This window comes from Chaetura pelagica, unplaced genomic scaffold (genome assembly GCF_000747805.2).
Source record: "Chaetura pelagica isolate M959 unplaced genomic scaffold, ChaPel_1.0 scaffold97, whole genome shotgun sequence".
Taxonomy (NCBI): domain Eukaryota; kingdom Metazoa; phylum Chordata; class Aves; order Apodiformes; family Apodidae; genus Chaetura; species Chaetura pelagica.
This window is the reverse complement of record NW_009953944.1, coordinates 745,364-772,048: the sequence shown is the minus strand read 5'-3', so window position 1 is coordinate 772,048 and position 26,685 is coordinate 745,364. Positions and strand designations below refer to the sequence as shown.

Here is a 26,685-nt window from a genome sequence, read left to right as displayed (position 1 = left end):
ATGAGTTAAATGTAGTTCTATGTGGTTGTGCTATTTTTATGACATGAAACTGTGCAGTAACAAACCACAAAACACCACATTTAAAATTTGTATGTTTATGAATATTCCCTTTCTTTGCGTATTTGCCTACCTTCATCTTCTCTTCACATCAGCTTCATTTGGCTACCTCATCTTCCAGCGTACACACACACAGATCTTCAGAACAGTGTGGGAGAATAATTCAAGTGACAGTTACATACAAGATCAGAAAATTTCTTTGCCCAGCATCCACTCCTTCAGCTTTCAGTTCCTGCATTTAAAGCAGACTTTCATTCCATGCACGAGCATTGCATTCAACTATTGCGTTCCCATAAGTCATCTGCCTGTTTCCACTGACGATGACAGAGTCAAACATTAGAAATAAAAATAAGTCATGCTGTCTTGATAATTCCTTATTTTTTGGATATTAATTTACATTTAAAATTAGCACCTGATGAACCTTAAAGAACAAAGAATTAATACTGATATTTGCAGTACAGCAAATTTCTTTTACAGTGTTTTTTAATTTATACTCGAGTTGGGGAATGGAAAACGAGCAGGCGATAACTAGATAACTGACAAATATATGCAAGCCAATAAACTGCTCTGAAACTATTATTATTTTGTTACTTTAATAGCTTGAAAGCACTTGCAATGATTGTTGGTATATGCAGCTTTTAATACAACAATGAAATTAAATTGACCAAACCAAAAATAGCTAACATGAGAGAATGGACTAGCTTTATTATAAGTATGGAAATGTCAGTGACTTGATTTTTATAAGGGCAGTAAGCTATTATTTCAATATTTTACAACTTATAGTATTTCTAATAGCTTCATACTTATTCATTTCTGGGACAAAACTACCCAAATGTAAAAGCTACCAGAATACAGATGGAAAAATAATCTCAATAACATGTGCCTGATTTAAAACTAAGTTCAACCTAAAACCTAAAAGCATGACAGGATCAGGTCTTAAAGACTCTCTAGGAAGTTTGGTAAATCCTGGTATAACATCACCAGTTGTTTTCTCTACATGAATTTTATTAGAAATTAAACATCAAGGTATTTCCCTCCCTCAGTTGTTCTAAGAGTGCATCAGGAAGGAAAAAAACTACTTTATTTAGTAGACAAAGAAAAGTTAACCTCTCCAAAATGTTATACTTACGATATATTGCTGCTGTAAGAAAACCTGGTCTTATATTTTATTTCATAAATGCAGTTCAGTTTCAAAGACAGTTCCTGCACTCATATCACAGATACAATCCTACTATAAGATTGTATTTCTGATTTATTTTTTTTTTGTTCATCCTTTCTCAACCCTTTCAAGTTGCTAAAGAAATAGAGAAGTGAGGTCTACCTACCTGTTGAAAAGACCCACACACTTTAGCTATGTACTTTTTTTCCCCACAAACCATATCTAATCCTGAGTTTAGTACCCAAGAGAGAATACATGGTTCTCATGTTTTGCCAGTCAATTATATAAATTGAGCCCATGTATAAAGTATATGAAATCACACCACCACCCCTTTCCCCCACACACAGAGGAAACCATGGGGCAATTACTGCAATTCCCTTTCTACAGATCATACCAATTTGTGAGAGAAGCGCTAAAGTACAGAGCCAATGTTTTTGTATGTTTAATACATGGGACCAGAGCAGAACACTTTCCTGTAAGGTAATGCAACCTGCTGCAGAGCCCAAGACCAGAATTCAAAAGTTCCTTGCCTGACAGTTTGCTTCAAAGATTTAAATAAAAATAAAAAAGCTTGATAAACATATGAGATAGAACACAGTTAAGAGCTTTATTATGGACTTGCCTCATTCAGCTTGACAGATTTTAGGTACCAGCTAGAACATTTCCCTCTTTAATAGTCTCAGATAAAGAAGGCAAGGAATGAAGAAGCAAACACAGCTTCTTCACTAGCGTCTTACTCTTTTTGCTATTGCACACCCCTGTCCAAAGCTCAGGAGAGGCAGTAAGGAGGAAAATGGATCAGAAGCTGTTCAATAATTCAGCTTCCCCTAGACAGTAGTACCTTCCCAAACAGACCCTCCACACAAATTGGTGGGAAAGGAGGCATGGAAAACAGCATATGCTTCCTGAACTCACCTTCCACTGAAACACTTAACTATAGTCTATTCCTATGTCTTCAAATAACCAAGAAGTCATGTGTATCTGTAAAGGTGCTTGTGGTTACTGAAGTTACATCCTAACAAGCAAACAGAGTTTAAACTTTGAAAAAAAGTTATTGAAAGAATGGACAGCATATTGCTTCTGCCAGCCCGTTCTCCTCCCTAAATTGCAAATGGTTACACAGGAAATAAAAGTACTAGAACACTAGTTCACATCTCCCTTTATCCAACTTTTTTTCCTCATTGATTTAAGACTACTGTCAGTAAATGCAGTCACCTGAGACAAAACTGTCTGCTTTGTTGTTTGGTTTATTTGCTTCCAAGTAATTTTCTGGCAAAGAAATCTTCTAAGGGGTTAAGCATTAAAATCAAATATTGAAAAAAACACTCCGCTATCCAACACACAGTAACAATTCTCAGGTGGTTTATATGGTTAATCAAGTTCTACAGAGGAGTCTGTGTGGCTCAGAAGCCATTGACAGAGGGGTCTATTTGCTGTGCAGATTATTTTTCTGTAAATATATAATCACATCAGCTATTAGAATCTAAATGTATTAGAGATATTAAATATTTGTTCACAATTCCCCCTTCTTTCCCCTTCCCTTCTCCCCGGGGAAACACAATAAATTAAAAAGTGAAAATCAAGATACGTGCAAGAAGCAAAAACCAAACCTCAAAGTCAAGTCATGCCTTGATTTTCCAAAAGAGGGAGACATAGCTCCATTTGTGAATTAAGCACTTCAATTGTAGTGAAGAACCTAAGAACACGTTTAACTAGTTTACTAGAACAGATTAAAACCAAAAGCTTTTTCTCCTTTTCATTTCCATGCTTCTCTTAGGTAATTAAGAGAAATTAGTAAATACTAACAAAACTACAGAAAAAATATATTCTCTATTTGAATATAAAAAAATTAAAAAGATAGAGACAGTCTTGAAAGAATACTCATGCAGACAGATAAAAGTACCTGTTAAACTCTAGGAAACGACAGAAGAGTTGCTAACAAAAGCACTATCACATGGAAACATTCCCAATAGATGTCAACAGGCACAAGTGTAGATAAGATCCTTCACTTAATCATTATGAACTATCCTAAAAGTACATGGCTTCCTACAGGGAGAAACAATAGGCTTAACTGCTTGCTACACAAACATGGCATTATTGATGGACAACCAGTTGTTTGTTTTTAAAAGGAAAACACCACTTGTATCTATGCTGCAGGACAGCATTCAAGCTTTTCTTTCAGTCTACAATGCCAGATTTTCAAAACCTTTTTCATAACGCAATTCATAAAAGTCAAAGAGAACTACAATATCTAAAATACGCCATTTAAAAAATAATTTATCCCCACATTATGACTAACAGAATCAAGTTACTATAACATGTGATGTAGCTCAAAAACTATAAAAAATTGTATGCAAAATATAAATGCATTCATATATGTATTATGTAACCAAGAGGTAAGGAGAGCACATTTTTTTAAAGCAGCCCTAATAATAAAGCACATTACACACAATAAGGGTAGCTTATTAGAGTTGTTTCAAGACATGTCAAGTAGAAAAGAAGCTGCTGACGGATGTAATAAGGGCATTCAAGCATTAAGTAGTATTTATCCTCAACTATAAGGCATTTATATCAAGGACAACTGCTGCATAATGCATGGTGCAGGTAGGTGGTTGTGACATAGCATGCTTACTTTTTGATGCTCCCTTTCACAGTTGTTCAAAAGTTACAGCAAATCATGTTTTTGAAGATGAGGTAGGTCATGCTGAAACACTTGTGTAGTCTACATCCCTACATGGTCCTTCCACTTTCCTCCCCTTCCTGTTGCTGTTGTCTCCCTGACAGAGAACTCCAGAGATCCTAATACCTTTGGTCACACTATCTCTGGTGGATAACCAAAAAGTGCAAAAGTGTTCCCTCTGTTCTGAGGTTATCCAACATGAATGAGATTATCCTACCCTCTCCACATGTTGTTAGATGCATTAACTTAAATGCTTTTTGATATTCTGAACTAGCATACCTTGAATACTTTATCCTAATGCATCAGAGAAGTCCTCCTCAAAGAGCTCTAGTGTTAGCTGTGTTGCCAGTACAGATTCCATCTGGCAAGACTCAGACATCCAAGGTATGAAGTAAGTCCATTAAAATATCGAAGTTCAACTTCCACTTTCTCCTTGACTTTTACTCCTCTCTTAACATTATAGACAATACAGCTGAACATCAGAAGTACATATCAGTAAGTCACACTAAAAAGCAACCCTATTTTCAAAACAAAAAAATTCCTCCCCAAAATACAGCCATGTTTATATATACTTAATACGGATTCTCAGACTTGAAATTCCATTTCAAGACCCCTTCTTTAAAATCTCTCTCCTTCTTCCTCCAAAAAAATCCACCACATTTTGCTTTAACATGCACCTAATACCAATTGAAACAGTCTTCTGTGTGGATAAACTAAAAGGAAAGCATTTTGAAATAGCAAAACCTCCTACCAAAGAATTGTACAATCTTCAAGTAGCACAACTAAACTTGCCAAAATAACTGCACAAGAATACTCTGAAGTGCTGAGCTCAAATCTGCAAGAAAGGCTCCAAAGAGCAACAGTCCACTGCATTAAAATGCTTCACTGCTGCTGCTCTCCTTTGAGTCTGCAAGTAGTTGCACATTGTTTACCACATCCAAACAGAAAAAGTCAAAAGACCATTTACTTCCCAGTGAGGTAACAACTCTTCCTGCTAGTAAACCTAATCTGTAACCCAGAGAACTCTATGGTAACTTGCTGAAAGGTCATGGCTCACAATCAAGCAATGAAAAACAAAGGGTACTGCCACAGATTTAACTAATGCTTTACTTCCCATTCAGCACCGATGTCTAGAAATGTATATGCTAGATGACTTAAGTCCTATTATTCTCTGAAGCTCAAAATATCAGGAATACCATGTCTGCTCCTTCTTGCACATAGGTTATATACCATGATGCTGAAGAACACTTGTTTTATTTACTATTCAACTTTACAGATCTGGTGATTTATTTTTTTTATTCCATCCTACACACTATATAAGACAAAATTTAAGTGACATGGAACTTAACACACTACAAGGATATTCCCCACCCCTCAGCTGAGGTGAAAACAAGACATTAGACATGTTTATATTTGTACATGTGCACAGCAGGAGAAAGCAGGGACTGGGAGAACAGAGCACCATAGGAGAAAAACAGGTTGGTGACCATCTAAAGAACCTGAAGGTGCACAAGTCTGTAAGACTTGATGAGGTCTATCCAAAGGTCCTGAGGGAGCTGGTGGATGCAGCTGTCCATCATATCTGAGAGGTCATGGTGGCCTGATGAAGTTTCCACCAAGTGGAAAAAAAGGGAACATAGCCCCTGTTTTTAAAAAGGGGAAAAAGGAAGACCCAGAGAACTACAGGCCAGTCAGTCTCATCTCTGTGCCTGGCAAGATCATGGAACAAATCCTCCTGAAAAATCTGCTAAGGCACATGAAAAACAAGGAGGTGATAAGCCTCAGCCAACATGGCTTTACTAACAGCAAATCATGCCTGACCAATTTGGTGACCTTCTACAACAAGGCTACAGAGATGGTGGATAATGGCAGAGCAACTGACATAATCTACCTGGATTTATGAAAGGCATTTGACACTGTCCCACATGACATCCTGATCTGCAAACTGACAAGACATGGATTTGATGGATGGACCACTCACTGGATAAGTAAACAGCTGGATGGCTGCACCCAGAGAGTTGTGGACAATGGTTCAGTGTCCAAGTGGAGGTAAGTGACAAGTGGTGTTCCTCAGGGGTCAGTATTGCGACCAGTGCTATCCAACACCTTTGTTGGAGACAGGGGGATTGAGCATATCCTCAGCAAGTTTGCTGGCAATACCAAGCTGTGTGGAGTAGCTGACACCCTAGAGGGAATGGATGTCATCCAGAGGGACCTTGACAGGCTTCAGAAGTGGGCCAATGCCAACCTCATGAAGTTCAACAAGGCGAAGTGAAAGGTCCTGCACCTGGGTTGGTGCAACCTCAGGCACAAATATAGGCTAGAAAGCAGTCCCAAGGAAAAGGACTTGGGGGTGGTACTGGATGAGAAGCTTGACACAAGCTGCTAACGTGCACTCGCAGCCCAGAGAGCCAACCACATCTTGGGCTACATCAAGGGTGTGGCCAGCAGGGCCAGGGAGGTGATTTTCCCTCTGTGCTCTGGTAAGGCCACACCTGGAATACTGTGTACAGCTCTGGAGCCCTAAGCACAGGAAGGACATGGAGCTGTTGGAGAGCATGCAGAGAAGGGCCACCAAGATGATCAAAGTGCTGGAGCACCTCTGGTATGAAGACAGGCTGAGAGAGTTTGGGCTATTCAGCCTAGAGAAGAGAAGGCTCTGGTAAGACCTTATAGCAGCCTTCCAGCACCTGAAGTGACCAACAGGAAAGCTGGGAAGGAGGTTTTCACCAGAGGGGGTAGTGGTAGGACAAGGGGTAATGGTTTTAAGCTGAAAAAACAGATTTAGGTTAGACATCAGGAAGAAATTCTCCACCATGAAGGTAGTAAAGCACTGGAACAGATTGCTCAGGGAGGTTGTGGAAGCCCTCTCCCTGGAGGTGTTCAAGGCCAGGTTGGATGAGGCCTTGTGCAGTCTGGTCTAGTGTAAGGTGTCCCTGCTCATAGCAGGATGAAACCCAACGATCTTTAAGGTCCCTTTCAAACTTAATCATTCTACATAATAAAGCAGTGAACACTTACTCAGGAAAATCCCAATTGAAATCTAGTTTCATACCTCTGGTAGGGGTATCAAAGGCTCCTTTTGTAAAAGCTGTCAGATGGCAAATAACCTATTTACATTTCATGTTACAGAAAACCCACCAATCTTTAAAACTTCTATTCCTAGAATCCTAACCACCAGCCTATTATCTCATTATTAAAAAGTCTCCTGGGTTTTCACATTCTCATTAAAAATGCCTTCATGTTTTGGCTGCAGACTGCTTGAAGTGCTTGAGACCTGAACTCACAGCCAGTCTGATGCTATGCTGCTGGACTTCCTGATCAGTAAGGGTCAGCTGTAACACCACCTACTTCATCAGTGACAGTAATTACACTTGATGAATTTTACTAACAGTGGTTCCCTGACACTGATTAACCTACCTGCTCACCATATTTGATTCCCTACCAAGGTTTACAAGTTAAACACAGAGCATGCAGGTCTACTACAAAATGTGGGACACAATGGTAAAAAACTATAAGGAGGAAGTTATAATAATATTCTTTACAACTAACTTTCCTGTTCCCAGCACCTCATGAATATAAATGTACTTTTAGGTACTTACAACCGCAATCAATCTGTTACTATTCTGATACAAAGTACTTCCTCCTCTGCACCTCTAATATTAAAAAGGGCTATATATTTGAATTGGAAAGCTACTCAAAACCAATAGCAGTGAACTTCTAAAATATTTTGTTAAAACTGATTAAAAAAATTACCTGCCATTTGTGTGTTGTAGTTGCAAAGAAAGCCACAGGATGCTGGGTTGCAACAAAGGCATCCATCACGAGCAGAGATACAGAAGTCATTACTCCATGCTATTCGCTACCTGTCAGGCCACACCTGGAACACTGTTCAGCTCTGGTCTCCACCATACAAAAAAGATGCAGACAGGCTGGAGAGGGCCCAGAAAAAGGCCATAAAGATAATCAAAGGACTGAGAAGACTGTTATACAGAAAGCCTGAGAGAACAGGATTTATTCAGCCTGGAGAAAAGCAGGCTTAGCAGAGACCTTTCCACAACATTCCAGTACCCAATGGTCGGCTACCAAAAAGATGGAGACTCCCTTTTAACAAGGAGTCACATGGAAAAGTCATGGGGTAATAGGTCTAAGGAACTCCTGGGGAGATCCCACTTTGACACCAGAAGATAATTAAAGCAGTCAGATATTAGAATCATCTTCTCAGGGAAGTGGTAGATTTCCCAACACTGGACAGCTTGAAAAGCTGCTGGGCCATCTCATCTAAACCATGTTCCTACCTAGAAAGGTCAGACCAGATGATCCTTGAGGTCCCTTCCAACCTGGCTTTTTATGATTCTATTATTCTTTGTGTCAGCCTCATTCTGTATTGAACTTGGCACTTATGACCTCTGTTCAGCAATCCCCAAGACCAATCAAACATGCAAGAGTCCAGAAGGTCAATAGGAGAATACTGGGTTAACAGCTGCACAAGATACACAGTTACCTGTAGCATCCTGAAATGCAAAATACACGTGTGAAACCAACACTGCGTCTGCACAAAGTGGGCTCAACCTCACCCAGAAAAGGCATGGTCAGGTGGTATAAAAGAGGTAGACTCAAGATGTTTGGCACACATGCCCACCATCCAACGATCACAGCCTCAAGCCAAGACTGTCACTGAATCCAATGTTGATGTTTTCTATGGCCTGTTTCATCATCTCTCTCTCTCCGTTTCTAACCTTATTCTTGGCACGTAAGGGTAACACCATGTACAATTTTGCCAAGTTTTGTTAGTTGCAACCCCATTGCCTTGACAGCAACATTGTTCTATAGTTTTTTTGATAAGCTTTATGATCGTACTCAATTTTAAGTAATGTTTTGTATAAACCTACTGGGCAGTGGTTGCTACCCTTAGTGTACTGCACAGAGAATTATAGAGATTAATCTCACCAACTGGCTTAAGTGATTAAGAAAAAGTTAACCTTGACCCAGGGAGAGAAAAGGTTAACTTTACCCGCACCTGACAGGTGGAACCAGTCCAAACCTCACCCTAACCGGACTGAGTTGGATGGGACATCACTTCATTACAAAACAAGACCCTCCCTCAAAAAACTATGAAGTTTTCCATTTAAATATATATACACACATATCTACATGTATCTAAATACATGTGTGTGAAGGAATAAAGGCTAGAGATTTACTAAATAATGGAATACAGAGGGGTTTTTTTAAGTTTCTATTTCCCGGTTTGAGCATTACTTGTTCCCTGAGCTGTATAGAATTAGTTCTGTCAGCATACAGAGAAATTGTGAAAGCTGCTATGGTGCTAAGAAATGACCTGTTAAAACCCAATGAAAATTAACTATAAAACAGGGTTATTTTTCTGTTTTGTTTATTTAAGTTTTTTACTTTTATCTATCCTCCCTCAATTACATAAATGCTACCTGTGTGTAGTTAACTCTTATTGTTTAAAAAAATGTAGTAACAAGCAAATTTGATCACTGATATTTACAGACAACTTTCTAACCTTTACCTTGACCTTGGTAAAAGTTGCATTACAGTGGAATGTCAACCATCCTGATTCTTACCTTCATAACTTGAGAGAAATAAGCCAGAATCACTTATGTTAAACTAGTTTTCATAAACATGCAAGTGATACTTAGGTGCATAGTGGTTTAATTTCATGCATATCCCGCATGGTCAGATAACGTACTTCAACTGCTAGTATTCTGGAAGCACTGATCTTACCATCTCTTCTTATTTAGCTTTGTAAAAAATACTTTAGAACTTGATCATTAGCCATGGATCTGGCCTCTATTTTTCAATTGTTCTCTATCTTCTGTGTTGTTCCTTGGCATTCCTATAAAGAATATTAAACATGTTCTCCACTGCAGATACTAAAATCTCAATTTTTACCAACACAGACCTCACTGCTAAACTCCACTGACATTATTTCAAAATTAGAATCTTACAGACTACAGTAAAAACTTAATTTATAGGTATTTTTAAGCAGTTGTAAAACTTACAAACAAACAATAAAAGAAAAAAGTAGAACAGTGACTAAACTCATGCATGTATATGAGAATATGTGACCCTACCTCCTAAGGAAGCCTACCCATGTTAATTTTTCTAAAAGCCTGCTTTATACTGTGAAAAGGTTATTAAGAATATTCTGGCAATGAAGGAGGAATTTGGTAATTTTTAACCATGAAGCACCCTTGCCGACAAGCTGTCACTGCTTTTAGAATAACCAACATGCTAACGTTTAAAGAAACTGGTTGTTCCGCTCCATCTTTCAAACTACAATCCCATTAGAATAAAGAAACAGAGGTAAAGAGGCTTAATTTGTTAACGCACAAAGTTTGGTTTCGTTTTTTGTTTTTTAACCTGTGCTTCGCTTAGACACTTGTTAGAAGGTTCTTCCTCAAACAAAATAACCAAGCAAAAAAAACCAAAACAACAAAAAACACACACAGAGACACAACATTAACTATATTTGTTCACTTAACACACTAAGCTCCTTACTGATCCATGGGAGAAAGAAAAAAGTGCCTTTTGCAAGCAGGTATCTTTATTTTTTAGATGGATGTCATAACCCACAAGGGATTCACTCAGTTGTTCTAAGTATCCATTCCTTCACACAGAAATGTATCAGAAAAAAACTCTAGTAGGTTTTTTAATCATTTACCTTCTTCAATGTTTATATTTATGAGAAGACTGCCTGAAGTTCTACAGTAGATACTACTACTATTGAAAGCAGGCAAATGTTTGACCTCTGCTCCTCACATTTATTTTCCTACAAAAATATTGTGTGAACTGATCTAAAATAGTTTCACAAGCTACACTCCGTCCATTTCCTATTATGGTTTAGAAATTACTTATATAAAGGGAACGACCTTGTCACCACTTCAGAACTTGGCACTCGCCTGTATAGAACTAAAGATGAAAACAGCAGACAGAAACAAGAGATAAGGACCTTCTGGAGGAGACTTCCTCCCCTAGCAGATTATTCAAATCACTCCATAAATGTCTAAAATTAACTATTTTAACTTAAATACTTAAGAATAATATTGGTTAAAAAAAAAAATCTTTAGAACCTGTAATACCCTTAAGCTTCTTTACTAAAGAGGGAATAACTTCATTATTAAAAAGAAATAGATGTTGCTGTCTAATCTAGTGCACACAGTGTCTATTTAAAAATTAGCTCTGCAATCTGCATAGTCATTTCCATCTACAGACTAGCCAGTATTCTCAGCTTCTACATGAACAAAGAACTGCAAATCTATGCTCTACCATACAAATCCTCACATTCCCAAAAATACACACATTTATGAACAATCAATCTAACAGAACCACATAGTTTCAAGAAAATTTACAGAACACCAGCAGTTTTCTGAATTAGTATGAAAGGATAAACATCAGCCATAGGCAAGAATTTATACACTCAAAAGTGATTGTGTCTCATTGGCAGAGAGAACAGTCCAGGTTCACATGCCTATATGGCAACCATATTTTGAGTTTCAGCAACAAATGTTTACATATTTGTTTAGAACTGACCATGTAAAAGCACTATTAAGTGCTATGCTAAAAACAAATCAAAAAGAAGAAAGCAAACTCACACTCTGCTTTGCCAACAAGTGTCATAGCTTTTCAAAAGATTCAGAGCAACTACAGAACTACAGCAAATAATCTTACTAGTACACCAGTACCAAGAGTAATCAGTAGTAAAAAAATTCTGCATACTAAACAAATTATGCACAGCACAATCTTTGCTTTATAGAATTTATATTTCCAAGAAAATGGTGAATGGAAAGAGATGAAGTGCTATAAAGACCTATACTTCAAAAACAGAAGAAGTGACAGTGATTATACAGGTAAACAGATTTTTAAAAATCTTAAGGTTTTCCAAACATGTTTAAGAATGTAGGCTGTTTGCTATTATGTTAATAATTATCAACACTCCTCATCATTCACACCTCTTATCCCTAGACTGAGAAGAAAATATTCTACAGTAGGTGAGCTCAGTAGTTTTGTAGATATAAAAGATAAACTTAACAACAATTCAAAAAAATCTAGCCTACTTACATCTCAAAATCATGGCAATTATTAATTAGCAATTCTGCAGTCACATGACTGCATAATCATCATATTTGAGTTACAGACAACTGGTTTATTTCCTATTCTGTAAAACAAAAACAGCTTTCTCATCCTTAAATGATTATTCTAAAATTTAAATTTATCCATATTTATTACTGGGAGAATTTCATACACCATAACAAAAAGCTCAGAGATAAGTACATGTACTGAGTAAGCATTTCCAGAGCATCTTCACGCCTCTCTGTTTCAGCAGATTACTTGCTTACATAAAAGATTCGTCGTGCTTAGAAAAAACCTCTAAGATCACCTAGGCCAACTGACCATCCCTGGGGGCACAACTCAACCCACCGAAACAAACAAAACCAAAACCTACATGCACACACACCACACACAACACCACAAAAAAAAAAACCACCAAGCCCACTAGAGCATGTCCTGAAGTGCAACACCTACATAGTTCTTGAATACCTCAGGGGACAGTGACTACACTAGCTTCCTGAGCAGTCTGTTGGAGTGCCTAACTACTCTTTCAGCTAAATAAATCCCTCCTAATATCTAGTCTAGACCTCCTCTGGTGCATTTCCTGTAATCCTACCATTATTTGCTTAGGAGAAGAGGCCAACACCTGCCTCACTACAACCTCCTCTTAGGTAGTTGTAGAGAACAATGAGGTCTCCCCTCAGCCTCCTCCAAATTAAACAACCCCAGTTCCCTCAGCCTCTTCTCACAGGTCTTGTTCTCTAGACCTTTCTCCAGCTTGGTTGCTCTTCTCTGGACATGCTCCCACAACTCAGTGTCTTTCTTATAGTTTACCTAAGCTGATTTTCAGCAGAAAAATGAGGATTTTTTCAATGTGTTAATTTTGTTGATGGAAGTCCTGAAAATATAGTAGTAGCTTCTAGTTTTCTAATTTCCCTAGTCTATTGAGGATTTCAGTACATTTCTTAACCACTCATTACTGTCCCCTGTTAGCATCCAATATTTCTGGAACTCAAACTCTGAACAGCAACAACTCAAATTCTTAGAAGTCCAACTCTGACTGAAAGCAATATTCACCTAGAAATAATCAATTCTACTGATAGTTAGCTGTCATTAGGTGTATCTGCATTAAGTGTAACAACTGTGGCATTAGACAGCTCAAAAGAAACTTCCCATTAATTTCTGGAAGAAAGGATTTTTTACTCATGAATACTCATGAAATAAAACTGATAAAATAGAAAAAAGTTTTCTGTGTCTGTATTTAGTTTAATTTATCCTAAGCCTATTGTTCAATGCCCTGAATTCCTGAATGACAAACAGTAGTTTTACAAGACCACGTACCATTTAAGCAACACAAAAAGATCACCTGAAAAACCTTGGTTAAAAGGATCACAAACTACCAAAGTAATGAGACATGAAGAGGATCTTAACTCAAGCTGTTGCATCAAATACAGAAAGACCATCTATACATTACTTCTTATTTTTCAAGTTATTTATGTAAACATCATTTTCATCTTGTAATGTGACACAATACCCCATATCCACATGTCAGCAACATATACCTGTTCCTAAGTATCACAAGGAGTTAGATGCTAACGTTTCACTCACTGAGGCCACTCTGTGCAAGCAGATAAACCAATTTTCCTTCTTAGAACAACTAAAAGAAGATAAATTTATTTTAAAAATAACAAAGACAATTGAGTAAGAGTTACAAGAAGCAGACAGAGGAAGTCTAGAACCAACACCTTTAGCTTTGATCCATGGGGCACAGGAGGACAACCATCTTGTCCTGGTGGAATGAACAACTCCCACTTCCCATACTCCAACTTCTTATATGGATGAGAAAATGGATTCCAGTCATCTGCAATATAACAAACAATACCAAGCATATTTATCTTAAAATATGACCAATTACAATTCAAAATTACTAACTACAAATGTTCCACCTTTTACAGAATAATATTCAGTGACAGCAGACAAATACTTTTGTGTGATACTATCATACATGTTCAAAACAGGTTTAAAAACATGCATAAGATTTTCACTAGGAAATCATACTCCAGTTCTAATTTGACAATGATTATATTTATTTTTAATTTACCTTTTCTTGATAAACACCAAAACAACCTCCATCTCCCCCCCAGAAATACCAATTTTAATATCACAAAATCATGGTGGTATGAAAGTTAATGGCTGAGAAGTAATGCTTAATGCAGATTTAAAACAAAAAATCTCACATTCTAAACAAGCCAGTAGAAGTATTTGCTACAACACTATGGGGAAAACACTAAGCAGCTGTTGATAGCTTATAAAGGAAGTGGACTAAACATAACCAAAGCCAGCTTCCATAAATTGAATGCTTAAACCAGGTTTAGACACAGATGCTGCTCAGTGTCTCTATTTTGAGAAGCTGATGTCCTGTTAATAACACTCACCAAGTGTATAAAATAGCAAAAATAAAAGGGAAACTGCAGACAAACTTGTTAGCAAGGGCTAATAAACCACAGAATACCAGACAATGACACCAGAGCCAGGAAATCTGGTCTGAAATGCCACAGTTTTATTTAAGTAAGTCTTCAAGAATATTCCTTTTTCATTAAAAAACACATGCTGAACCAAGCCTAGATTCCATAATTTAAGAGTATTTGTCCTCTCTGGATTCACTGAGCACTGAAGACATGGAATGGAAGACTTGATGATCTTAGAGGTCTTTTCCAACCCAAATGCTTCTATGATTCTGTAAACTATCCACTGTGATAATTTGAGTCTACAGACAATGATTATTTTTAAAACAAAATACTGGTTTTAATGCAGAAGAGAATCAGAAAAGCTAGGGCAACACTACTTTGATATAGCTTAATTAGTGAAAGATAATGTAGCTTTCCTTGAAATATTCGTGTTTTTTAGTGGAATAGATATCGATAAAATATTAGTGCAGTACTTGAATTTTAATATGGAATCAGATATGTCCTCTGATTCAAAACAGAATAGTAAATCACAAGTATAGTTCACACCTATTGCTAGGTAGCAGTGATGCTGACTTCAAGACATCTAGATATGGATATTTTAATAGCTCATCTTTATATGTATAAATAGAAAATGTTCCTCTCGCCCCATCCACTTCTCAAAGTTTTAATGTGATATATCTAACAGTCTTTAAGTTACTCAACACAGTTGAAGTATGTATTTTAATAAATGACCATTTTAAAAACAGACTCCTAATGAAATTAATAACTCATTACTTTAAAGAAGATAGAAATTGCAAATTGGCTGGACAGGACGGAGGGGGAGTACACATATACCAGAGTACTGTAGCTAAAAAGAGGAATGGTTTTCTAAACTCTGCTTCATTTGAAGCATTTTATGTAATAATCATACTAAGCAGAAATTTAGGACTAATATATTAGAGTAGTTGTATCTAGATCCTAATGAGATGTGGCAGAAAGTCAAAAAACTGAAAAGAAATTCACTTTAATATGGAAAAACTGCATTTGTACTTTGTATCATATTCATCAGCCATAATAAAGTATTCATTCCCAATGGAGAAGATAATGTACTTGGAAAGCTGAGAGGAATGAAAGATTGTCATTCAATTCAGATGAGATTTAATAATATTCTGATAGGAAATTGGGTTGCAAAACTTTAATATTTAGATTGTTTGCTACAGATATGTTTGAACCTGAATCCTTTTAACCTTTTTTTTAAGTTTTCAAGCAGGTTGAAGTCTCAAACTAAATTTATGATTATACTGTATTTAAATTGGACAGAATTTTTAAATCAGAATGTTTTTATAAAAACTCAGCTTTTTATCAAGAGAACTGTAATTGAACCACTTGGGGAAGTTGGAAGACCAAACATGGAACATAAATTACTGCAGCTCTTTAGGCTTTAAACTGAAATATAAGGACATAACATAAAATGAGTCAAATCATGATTTTTTAGTTCTGTTGTTGGAGATGGATAGCAGTGTTTTCCCATAGTGTTTTACTTAATATGGTATTGTCTGCAAGTGCATACTGTGTTACAGAGAATCTAAACTTCTTTCAGAACTTGTAACTAAGATAATATGAACTGTGCTTAAGATAAATACTTCCGTAGTATTTCTGTAATTATATACATGTGAAGCATCAGTCCTGCAAAGTTTTTTGTAAATGACCCTTATGCCTTATATCAGACAATAAAAACTTTGATACTAAGGTGTTTTGGCCCAAATTACAGTATTTGTATACTTCATTCTGAGACACCTCCAATGAATGGCTTAGCTGCTATTTATAGAATAATTCTTAGTATCATTGTGCATTCTGGAAAAAGTTAGAATCTAGTAACAGCACACAAATCTGTAATTCTGTATTTGGATTAGAGAAAGAAAAAAATTCAAGAAAATCCAAGTTCTTTTGTGTTCTTTTTGTCTCTCTGAAAATTTAATTGGAGAGGAAAATATCGTGATCTCTTGGCATTCTAGTGTGATGCATTAGTCTGTCTGTAAACTATTAAATTAACATCCAAAGACTAAGATTTCTCAAATAGTATATTTAGCATCTCAGTAAATCATGTGTATGAGGCATTCAGTCATCTGAATTTGTGATACTAGAGGCAGTTATCAACATTATAGCCACCTTAAAATCTCCCGGTGATAACACCGAAATATTTGCATGCTATATTGGTGAGGAACTTGGTGACTACTGGCAATTTATTGCTACCTTACAATCAACTACTTAAAAAAAAATGCCACTGAGCTGCAAGTTTTCAGAGTAATGCACAGAATTTGTTTGGGAATTAGAATACTCAGAATTGTATTTGGCCACGCAGACTCAAGTGTGTTGTCTGTAAACATTTTAATTTAAAAAGTTAGGAAAACTGAAAGGCTAAGACTGTATATCCTAATATGGAAATCAGTTTTTTATATAATATATTGTCATATTAGTGATTTCTGTTCTTTGGTTCCTTTCTCTTCTTTCCCCTCCCTCCTTCCCAGCTAACATTTGATCTAAAATGTTGATCACACTGGAATGCGATTGTTCTGGCGTCTGCTTTTATCTTGCACTAGAGGGGAAGGCTTCTCCTGGGGTTGGAGGGTGGAGGGAGAGTGGGCTGGTTGGTTTTTGGGGGAAGTTTTGTTATTTACACTCTTACAGGCTTCCTTCATAGTGAAGAAAGGGGAACTTCAGTCACAGCCTTCATAATTTGCATATACCTGAAAACAGGTTGGAAACTTCTGTCTTAGGATGATTTTTATTTTTTTTCCCCAGAGCTGACTCAGCTTTTACTTAATTGAAGTCTAGGTACTACTATGATATTGAACTTCTTGCTACTTTCTTCAAAAGTTTCTGTAGTAAAATACCTAGATTTCATGAGTGAAGTCAAATAGGGCTATGCTTCTGTGGCTGTAGACAACTGAAGGCAGTAGACTAAAGCATAAGCTGCTATTAGTATCCAGGGAGTTATCTTATCTGAGAAGTAGTAACATCTGGTTTTATGTCAGTCTTCATTGTTAAGCAGATTTTCATGAACTTGCTTCTGAGCTATTGGGTATCAGGCAAAGTAGAAGGAAGACCGAATTGACCACTATGTAGAACAGTTACAAATGTATTGATCTTGAGACTACAGGAAAACAATACTAAAACATTGCTATGAAGCATTGAATAAAATCTTAATAATGGAGCTGAAGAACATTGGCAGGGTAGTCCATTTATTTCTTAATTGCTGCACATACTTTTACAGAACCTACACAACAGTGCTTTAGAAAGCACCACCAGATTCTACAGCTAACAGTATATGCGATGAGTCTTGTAATTTTTAAGTTATAGAAACACATACAATTTCAAGTTCAGGACTTCTTTCCTCAAATACAGTTTGCCCCTTCAATAGTTTCCTCAAACAGAGGTAAAGAATGAAAACTCAACATTTAACTGAGTTTAAGCAGAGGCAGTTAACTTCCTCAAACTGGCAATTCAGAGAACAAAGTTGAATGAATAACACAGCATACTTCTGAAATGCAGTTAAATGAATAAAATCATTTCACAGATCTAGTATCCTGAAGGACTAATACCTAACCTGGAAGAAGGGATAAAGGGGTGAAAGAGAAAACTAGAGCAGAAATCCCCAAAACCCATAATAAAAAGAGTAGAATTATTTTGATAGGATTAAAGAGTAAAAAAGCATCCAACTTCCATTTAAGAGTTTTCAGAACATTTCAGTGTAGCTAGCCTTCCAAATGAGCAGCAAATTCATATTTTTAAGTGACAACTTCCCAGTTCTCACAGTAAGCAATGCAACTCCTCCATGTAATTAGGCCACTTTCTGGTTGTGCTAATATCCTTCTCCTCCCCTTGAAACAGAACACCACCCACTCTTTTAAAAGTAGAGTACTTTGATTTTAGATTACCATTTTCCAGCAGCACTTTTTTTTTTTACATGATTTTTAAAGGAAATTTTAAAAGGCCTTGATCCTTGGACAACACTGCTATTAGATCAAAGATAAAGGAAATTCTCTCCTCTGCATACAGTTTTATAGAAGTCTAACTGCAGCTATTTTGGAAGAATTCAAGTAGTTTAAATACACTGCAGCTGTAGGCTGAATGTAATCAGGCTAGATCCTTTAGACAAATCATTACCTTATGGATATTTTAAAAATTACATAGATACACACCTAATACTGACCATACAATAAAAACACCGATGTTCTTAGGCTACTGCAACATGGAGTAAAAGATTATTAGTTCGTGTTACAAAATGACACTATACCAGCAAGCCATGACATGCATTTTTACTATCAGAATGTTGTCATTGCTACATAATTGCCTTTAAGTGAGGAGGTTATCAATACAGGAAGGAAGTAATATTCCTAAAAATACTTACTGAAGTCACCTGTGAGAAACACTGCTTCTGCTCCCGGTGCCCACTCTCTGCAATATATTCCACCATCCAACAATTGGTTAACTCCAAAGGTTTTGTAACTTTTTGAAAATTTATCAAGGCCTCCTTCATTTTCCTCAATGTTCTTCAAGTGGTTATAAAACAGAGAATACCTTTAAATGAAAATAAATAAGTTTTTTTAGAGTTTAATAAGTGCCTTTCTTACATCAACAAGTGTAAGAACATCAAAAGAACACTGAGACACACTGGCTAAGATTATATCAGATTCACTGTTCTATACAGAAATAGAAAACATCAAATACAAACCACACAGTTTTTCAATAGTTGTTGCACAGTGCAAAGTTGCCATCTTCCAATTTGTCTGCATTTTCTCTACTTTATGGGAAGAGTTTGCACTTCAAATCTAAGACAACTCCTGATTGGCCGTCAAGAAATCATAGTATTACTACACAACAGGAGAGCTTGACACTCTGAGCAGCCTACATTTTTTATTCCATCTTATTAATATCCGACATAGACCTCCTACAGAGAATTGTATAGATCCGCTAGAGGTCTTACAGCCAGTTTCAATCAACTATCTCAGGATACTGAAAATCTTGCAGTACAGCATATACCAAGTATGGAGAAACTAGTCTGGCACTTGAAGAAAGCAGCTCTTTAGGCAATGTCTATAAAAGAGAGCATCAGTAAGACTCCGCAGTCCCCCAACACTGCAGTGATTTGGGAAACAAAATTACCACTTCATTAATTATTTGGACCATATCTTACTTACCCAGCAGGGACCTGAAATGCTCTAAGCCTCTAAGGTAGAAAATTTGCTAGTAACAACTGGAAGGTGTTTGACATTTTCTACATTTTCTCCAAGATAAAATTAGAAAATAAATAAATAAATAAAAATCATATGAGGTGCAAAATATAAACAAGAGGACAACTTTGACTCATAAAATTTAAGATATTATGTGAAGAAGCACAGCTAAAAGCTTCAGTTTTGGAGCAAAAAAAAAACAAAAAAAAACTGAGGCAACCTGTCTGCAAAGACACAGATCTGATTTGGTTTCAAATTTTGGTTTAGAATTGGCCCTTAATTCAAAGGACAGGACTAAAAAAATAATTAAATACACAAGTAGTGTTACCTTGAGTACTATGACTACTTTCCAAGTGAATGTCCTAGCAAGTTTTTATTATTAAGACACGTTCACCTTAAAGACAGCAATATTTGAAAAATGTCTTAGGATACACTATAGCAAATATACTTACAACTTTTTGCTCATCCACCAGCATCACACTTAAAATTTGGTCATGGGTATAATTCTCATGAGTGCATGACTAACTGCTATTACTCTGATAATAAATTTCATTTCTAGAACTTGAAGGAGAATGTTCTGTCAGATTTTCAAGCATAAGTGTATTGCACATACATACAAACATAGTTGACTGACTTAAGTTTTAACCAACTACAATCACAGAAATATTTCTATAAAAAAAGTTTAAATACAGAAAAAGAGCAATTTACAAGCAGCCTCAAAAGTTCAACATACAACATTTGGTAAAGGCAAAATTACTCCATTGCTGAATGATTCCCCTCGAAAAAAGTCCATTGATTCATTCAGCTTTTCTTAAAATTGTAAACCTTCCTTTAAAATTGTCAGTTATATTCACAAGAACATAGTTCTGCAAATTCTAATTCCTCAGCCATACACAAGTTGTTTTAAAATTGCTGCTTGTCATATGTATTATTTTTAACTAGCCTCACTGCAGCTGAAGCAGGAACCTTTTCCTATATGCTACAGGTAACAGTCTATTGAAAAGATCTAACTGCAGCAATGAATCTGACATACATAACATAAAAATGGTGTTTCCAAATAGATTTCTGCTTAAAATTAACTTTCCCTCCCATACTTGGTACAAATACATTTTCCCAGCTTAAGGAACACCTTTGGCTGAATGTATTATTTTCCCTGACATTCAAGAAGAAGCAGTACACTTAATCTCAAAACACAAACCAGCCATACACATCTTTGTAAGCCAGTGAGAAAGGAGCTGATACATTTATTAGCAGAGAACAACAGCAGGACACAGAGAAGGATCTTAATCTGTGCAGGAAAAAAACAAGGCTGATAAACTCCACATAACCCAGCAGCACTCATGTCGACCACCTACTGTTCTTCCTCAAATAGTCCTCCCTAGCAGAGAAGAATCAAACTTATTCATCTCATTCTTCAAAAATAAGCAGCAAAAAAATCAGAATCAGAGAGCAGGCTTATGGAGTGGGGAGGATGAAAATGGACTTTCAGAAAGCAATTACATGATTTATGTGTTTCAGAAAATTCAAATAATAATGCATGTGGTGTAAGCTCTGGATTCTTGCACAGAAGCACTAAGAGTCCACCCAAGGTTTCACTTTTTATCTTTTAGTAAATTCAAAGTTTAGGCAAAAAAGACCACAATAGCCAAAATGATCATGAGTATTACTATAACAAAAGACCAATCTTTGCTCACTTTGCAATAGTGAGCAAGATCACATGCTGAATTAAACAATTTATTTTGGAGAATGGCAATCAAAGAAGGAAGAACATTAGAAAAGCAGTCAATCAGCAAATAAGACAGTATTACAATAGTAGCTTTTCATACAGGACAAATATTGAACAAGTAATACATCATCATATACATTGAGTAACAATGCTCCTTCAATTTGTACACAAGTAGTCTGCTTGTGATAAAGCAAGCTAATTCAGATATTACTTTTGCACCACCATTGCAGAAGTCATGATTATTGAAATAACTAGTGCTCTCCATAATGTATATTAGATTATATTCCAGAAAGGAATTCAGTTTAAACCACCTTCTGAAATTATCATACGACTATGGTTTGCCCTAAGTTTATGAAAAACCCCAGTTTCTGAAATGGAACAATTGCTTGTGCTGTGAACTATTCTAAAAACTCAATTCATGCAATGAAACACAACTGAACACAGAACAAGGTTACCTGTCAGATGGTCTTTTAAAACAGCAGAAGTATAGTTCTGTATCCTGTTGCTGTTTTAAAGGAAAGGATTCTATTAAGTGCACGGTCATGATTCAGATTTAGGCAACTACTGTTTTGCCTTTACAGAAATTTTTACTTTAACTTCTATATTACTGAAGCTTGTTAAACATTTTTATCTTCCAAACTGGAATCCCAGGATTAGATACAGAAAATCACAAGACAAGGTTTTTGTTCAACCAATTCCAAAGATTTATACTGTTCACTAATAGCATGGAAGTGCTAAAAGTTACACATTAGATTGATGAGACTGCATTTCAGGATCTCCTCTTTACAGTGAAAAGTTATGTCATATTTAGTCACTATATACTATAGTATATATACTATATATATACATTTAGTTACTATATACTATATATATACATTTAGTTACTATATACTATAGTATATATTCTATATACTCCTGTAACATGTCAGACAGACAGTGGACACATAGGACATTTCAAAGGTGCGACAACCTTGTAAAATTCTGGACAGGCGAAGGGAGCCAACAATGGCATCCAGAGCTACAAGTCAGGACAACAGGCAAACTTATGCCTTCATACTTTTAAGGTCTTCATAGCTTACTGAGCAACTGCAAAGTCTTACAGTTTTTCTACTTCCCTGCATGAAAGCTAACACTGAAAAAATATTACAAACTGTACCCAGGAAAGCCCTGAAAAGTACACCTGTTACCTTCAGGACAAAAAAACTACATAGAGCAAAAAGAGGATCCACAGAAGTTAGAGTACAGAGGGGTCTGAAGTGACTGGAAAAAAAGTGGTACAACATATCCCTTACCACAGGACTAGGTATGACAAAACACACAACAAGTGCAGACAGCAGAAGGGTGTATTTCTTGCTTTTGGGACTTCCTATGAAAAAGAAAGCTTCTCAATACATTTCCTATATCTGTTAATCTCATATCTGTTAAGGCAAACGTGTTTTAAAACTAAAATACTTCAGACTTACTGGAAAAAGAGACTTCACAATCTTGGCATTACCCCACACATACATATGCCCAGCTTGAAGCAAGACATTTGGTAACAGAACAGTACTTTTACATTAGCATATTTCTCCTCTCCCACTATTTCACTGTGAAATACTGATAACAGTAAACAATTTGAAACAGGGTCACAACAGTCTTCTCCTATTGTTACATTCATAATTTGTAAAACAGTATTGCTTCAAATCCCACACTTTATATGCATCTTTGTCTAAACCCTTACAATAGAAGTGTAGGAATTGGCTGACTTTCCATACAAGAAGAATTAAAACGTCAAACATGAATTAGTACAATAGCTACTCAGAAAATAAGTATCTTGCCAATAAAATGAGCTTCACAGTGAAGAAGTAAAGACAATATTAACTCAGTAGCCACTCTGAGGTTTTACATTTCGGGTAAGCACTTATTCCTCGTATTTCATCACTAAAGCACCCTAAAATGTTTTGCCTTACAGATACCTAGAGACCTAACACTGAGACCTAACTTACACAGTAAAAGTACACAGTTGCCAGAGAAAAAGTTGACCTGAAATATTTCAGTTCAATGCTAAGTTAATACAGTTCCTACCCAAAGAAATAACATACCTTTGTGTAACCATGATGTACAAAACTCTCCTGATGCTGTAGTTCCTAATAACAGTTATTGATGCCATTATAAGTCTCGTGCACAAGTTACAGTTAGTAGCTTCAATACAGAGCATAAGAATAAAAAAAGTTAAGCCTCCCTCTTATTCCCAAAGTCAACTGCCATAGTGAAATAAGACTTTGGGCACACTATTTAAGCAATCTGATGGCAAGTCAGAATGCCAAATTAGGGCTCCACATAGAACTGTCAGATCTTTTTCTTCCAAGCAACTAGAGGTACTGACTCATTCCTGGCCACCTTGTAAAAAAACAAAGGTATTATTCAGGTGTAATAAAGTTAACTCTTATTCTGATAATTTGTGAATACAGTTGTGCCAATAAAGAACTTACACAGCTTAAACAGTTAAACCATTTCTGTTACAATTCCTACCAAAAAAGTGCTTTATTACAAGGTACTAAAAAGACTACCCAGCAGAGGACTCATAACAAACAGCAAGCAAGAATAGCAAAAATGTGAAAAGCAGCTTTTTTCTACTCTGCCAATAATTAGTGACAACATACAATTTTTCATTTCTTCCATTCCAACAGACAGGACAGCTCTGCTCTTTGCTTTTCTGGTCTACTCAAGATATTTCTTTAAAATTTACCCAAATGAAAAGAGGGAGGGCAAGACATTCAGCATTATCTGTTATTGCTGAATCCCAGGAACATAAGTGGCTTTTTCAATATCTACATGAAAAAAGCTCCTTCTAGTAAATGCATTAATTGGAGTGTCCTTAAAACTTGTCTCCAACTAGACTATATCTGCAATATTGGAATCTACACTGGAAATGGAAGCAGATGCAGCTTGAAAAAAAAAAAAAAGTAACAGCATCCATCATACCTTACTTTACTAGTCAATTAAAATTTTTGGGCATTTTCCATGGTGAGCAAACAGATGTAAACTCCTAACCCGCTTTGGATGTTCCATGATTTCAACATGGAAATATAATGCAGCTTTGTCTCAAACTAAGGGCAGTATTTTAAAAATTAAAAAATATTTGCTTGGTGATAATTAATGTGTAATCACTTGCTCTATTGAAAGTTGCATATACAGGACAAGTAACTGATTCAGCATTAACTTTTTTCAAAATAACTTAAAAGTGCAGTGACACACAAGCTGTAACGTAGAAGCATGACAATATGCAACAAATGGAAGAAAACAAAGGGATACTATAGTTTTCCTTTTCAACCTATTAGCAGTTGCTAACAAAGACATACAAGCTATGAAATCTAACAAAGGTAAATATGCTTAGTAACATTTTAGAAAGAAGATTATTTACTGACTTAAGTTCTGGCACTGTGCATTCTGCACAATACAGAGGAATACAGGCAAGCCTCTTCCTTGCTTTAAACATTAGGATAACTTAGTGGCTTCACCAGCATTTGACAGCTGTAATGTTTTTGCCATCAGCTTCAGAACGAACATATACAGTGGTCAATTTGGAACCAAATGCAGGAGTCATTACAAGATATATCAAATGCAAACTTAACACTATCATTTAGTAATAATGGCTCCACTTACTTACCTAAACCAATCTGACTTCTAAGAACACCCTTCCTCACAATATTTAGAGGCTCTCTTACCTACATCCACTTATGTTTGTTCATTATCGTCCACTTCAATTTATTAGAAACACACAAATACACCTCACAGGGTAAATGTAACAAAGTATTAGTTTTTAGAAGAAGCTAGAGGCAATTTCTTTCCACCAGAAGTCTAACAAACTACTTATGAAACATCAATTCAAGAAAGTGAGGAGATGAAAAAGAAGTGTGTATACGTAAGTACTACCATTTGCAATAAAGAAAGCCATTTTATCTTTTAACCTCTATTGAGATAAAAAGCATATAGACCCCCTTTTAAAAAAAAAAAAAAAAAAAAGAAAAAAGACAGCCCCTAAAAACAGTCACCCCCTAAAAACCTTATGATACTAAGCTGCATTACAGCTTTCCAGAACAGTACAACTAGGTTGTGTACCTGCCAAAGCACTCAAGACAGCTTTCTGGTCATGAAGGAACAGTCTAAATATTACAGACATTACCAAATAATGCAGGTTTTGGCTTTGTTGTTTGAGATTTTTGTGTTGTTGGTTTTTTGGGTTTTTTTATAAGGCAACAAATTTACCAGTAGCATACTTCATTTGTTTTTACACTTCGGAACATTTATCAGATAATCACTTTACATATGAGATTTCTTCATTTAATATTCCTTGTCTCACTATCCCTCTGCTAACTAGTCCTAATTATGCTTGAATTGTACATTAAAACTCTTTTAGCTAGAATAAATTCCTTCTCTGATGTGATGCTATCTAAAGCAATTTGATGGAGTTCTTTTTAAATTAAAATAACTACAGAGAAAAATCCATCACATTTAAGCAGAAATCTGCAGGTGTAGAGACAGATTTCTCAAAATCAGCAGACTGTTAGCTCATGTTTCATATTACACAAGAGAAAATAAACTGAAAGGTCAGTTGAACAGTTACAGCATTGCCCTTTTCCAAGGTAATCAGCAGAGCATGTAGCAAAGACATGAACACAAGCGTGACTGGAAAGACAGTGGCTGATGAAGAGGCTTTTGCTGCCAAAAGCACGTGGGACAAAATACTTTTCTCTCTCTCTCTCAATGCCCATTGAGGACTATGGCTTGTTGCAAGCCTTACTTCAATAACTCTGATTTATTAATTTGAAATTGAGTTCTTATGAAATATTCAGTTTTTCACATTGCCAAAACACACTAGAATATATAATACTGAACCCCAATCACATTTCCAGGTAAGTTACAGGAACATAATTTTTAATTTGTTTGTAATAAGGACAAAATACAGTAAAAAATTAATTCATCTGGTTTACTAATACATTTTTACTTTAGGTACACAAATTCTTATTCAGTACTATTTAACTGGAAAATAAGGTAGATTGTCCTTCCCATATTAAAAGAAGTTTACTTTCCCTCTTATGATAATGCATTTATTAGTAGAACCTTCCAAAACAGTTTCTATTCATCACATTAACATATGCTTGAAAACACCTTAATCCAGAAACAACTTACTCAAAATGTTTTATTTATCAGAATTATTCTTAACAAAGCTGCAAATAACAGCATATCAATTCCCATTTGATTCCACTGCTAACTTTTCTAACAAATTATCTTCATATTAATAGATATCAAGGTCTAGTTGGGGG

At 36.0% G+C, this 26,685-nt stretch overlaps 1 protein-coding gene across 1 annotated transcript in view; it reads right to left on the bottom strand.

The window, feature by feature from the left end:
* The window catches only part of GBE1 (glucan (1,4-alpha-), branching enzyme 1), a 152,023-nt gene that overhangs the window by 95,677 nt on the left and 29,661 nt on the right, over positions 1 to 26,685 (bottom strand). Inside the window, exons 6-7 of the mRNA XM_010001784.1 lie at positions 18,831 to 19,000; positions 13,718 to 13,833 (exon numbers count right to left, since the gene is read on the bottom strand). Of these exons, the coding sequence (XP_010000086.1) occupies positions 13,718 to 13,833; positions 18,831 to 19,000 (286 nt within the window). The remainder of the gene's footprint in view (positions 1 to 13,717; positions 13,834 to 18,830; positions 19,001 to 26,685) is intronic.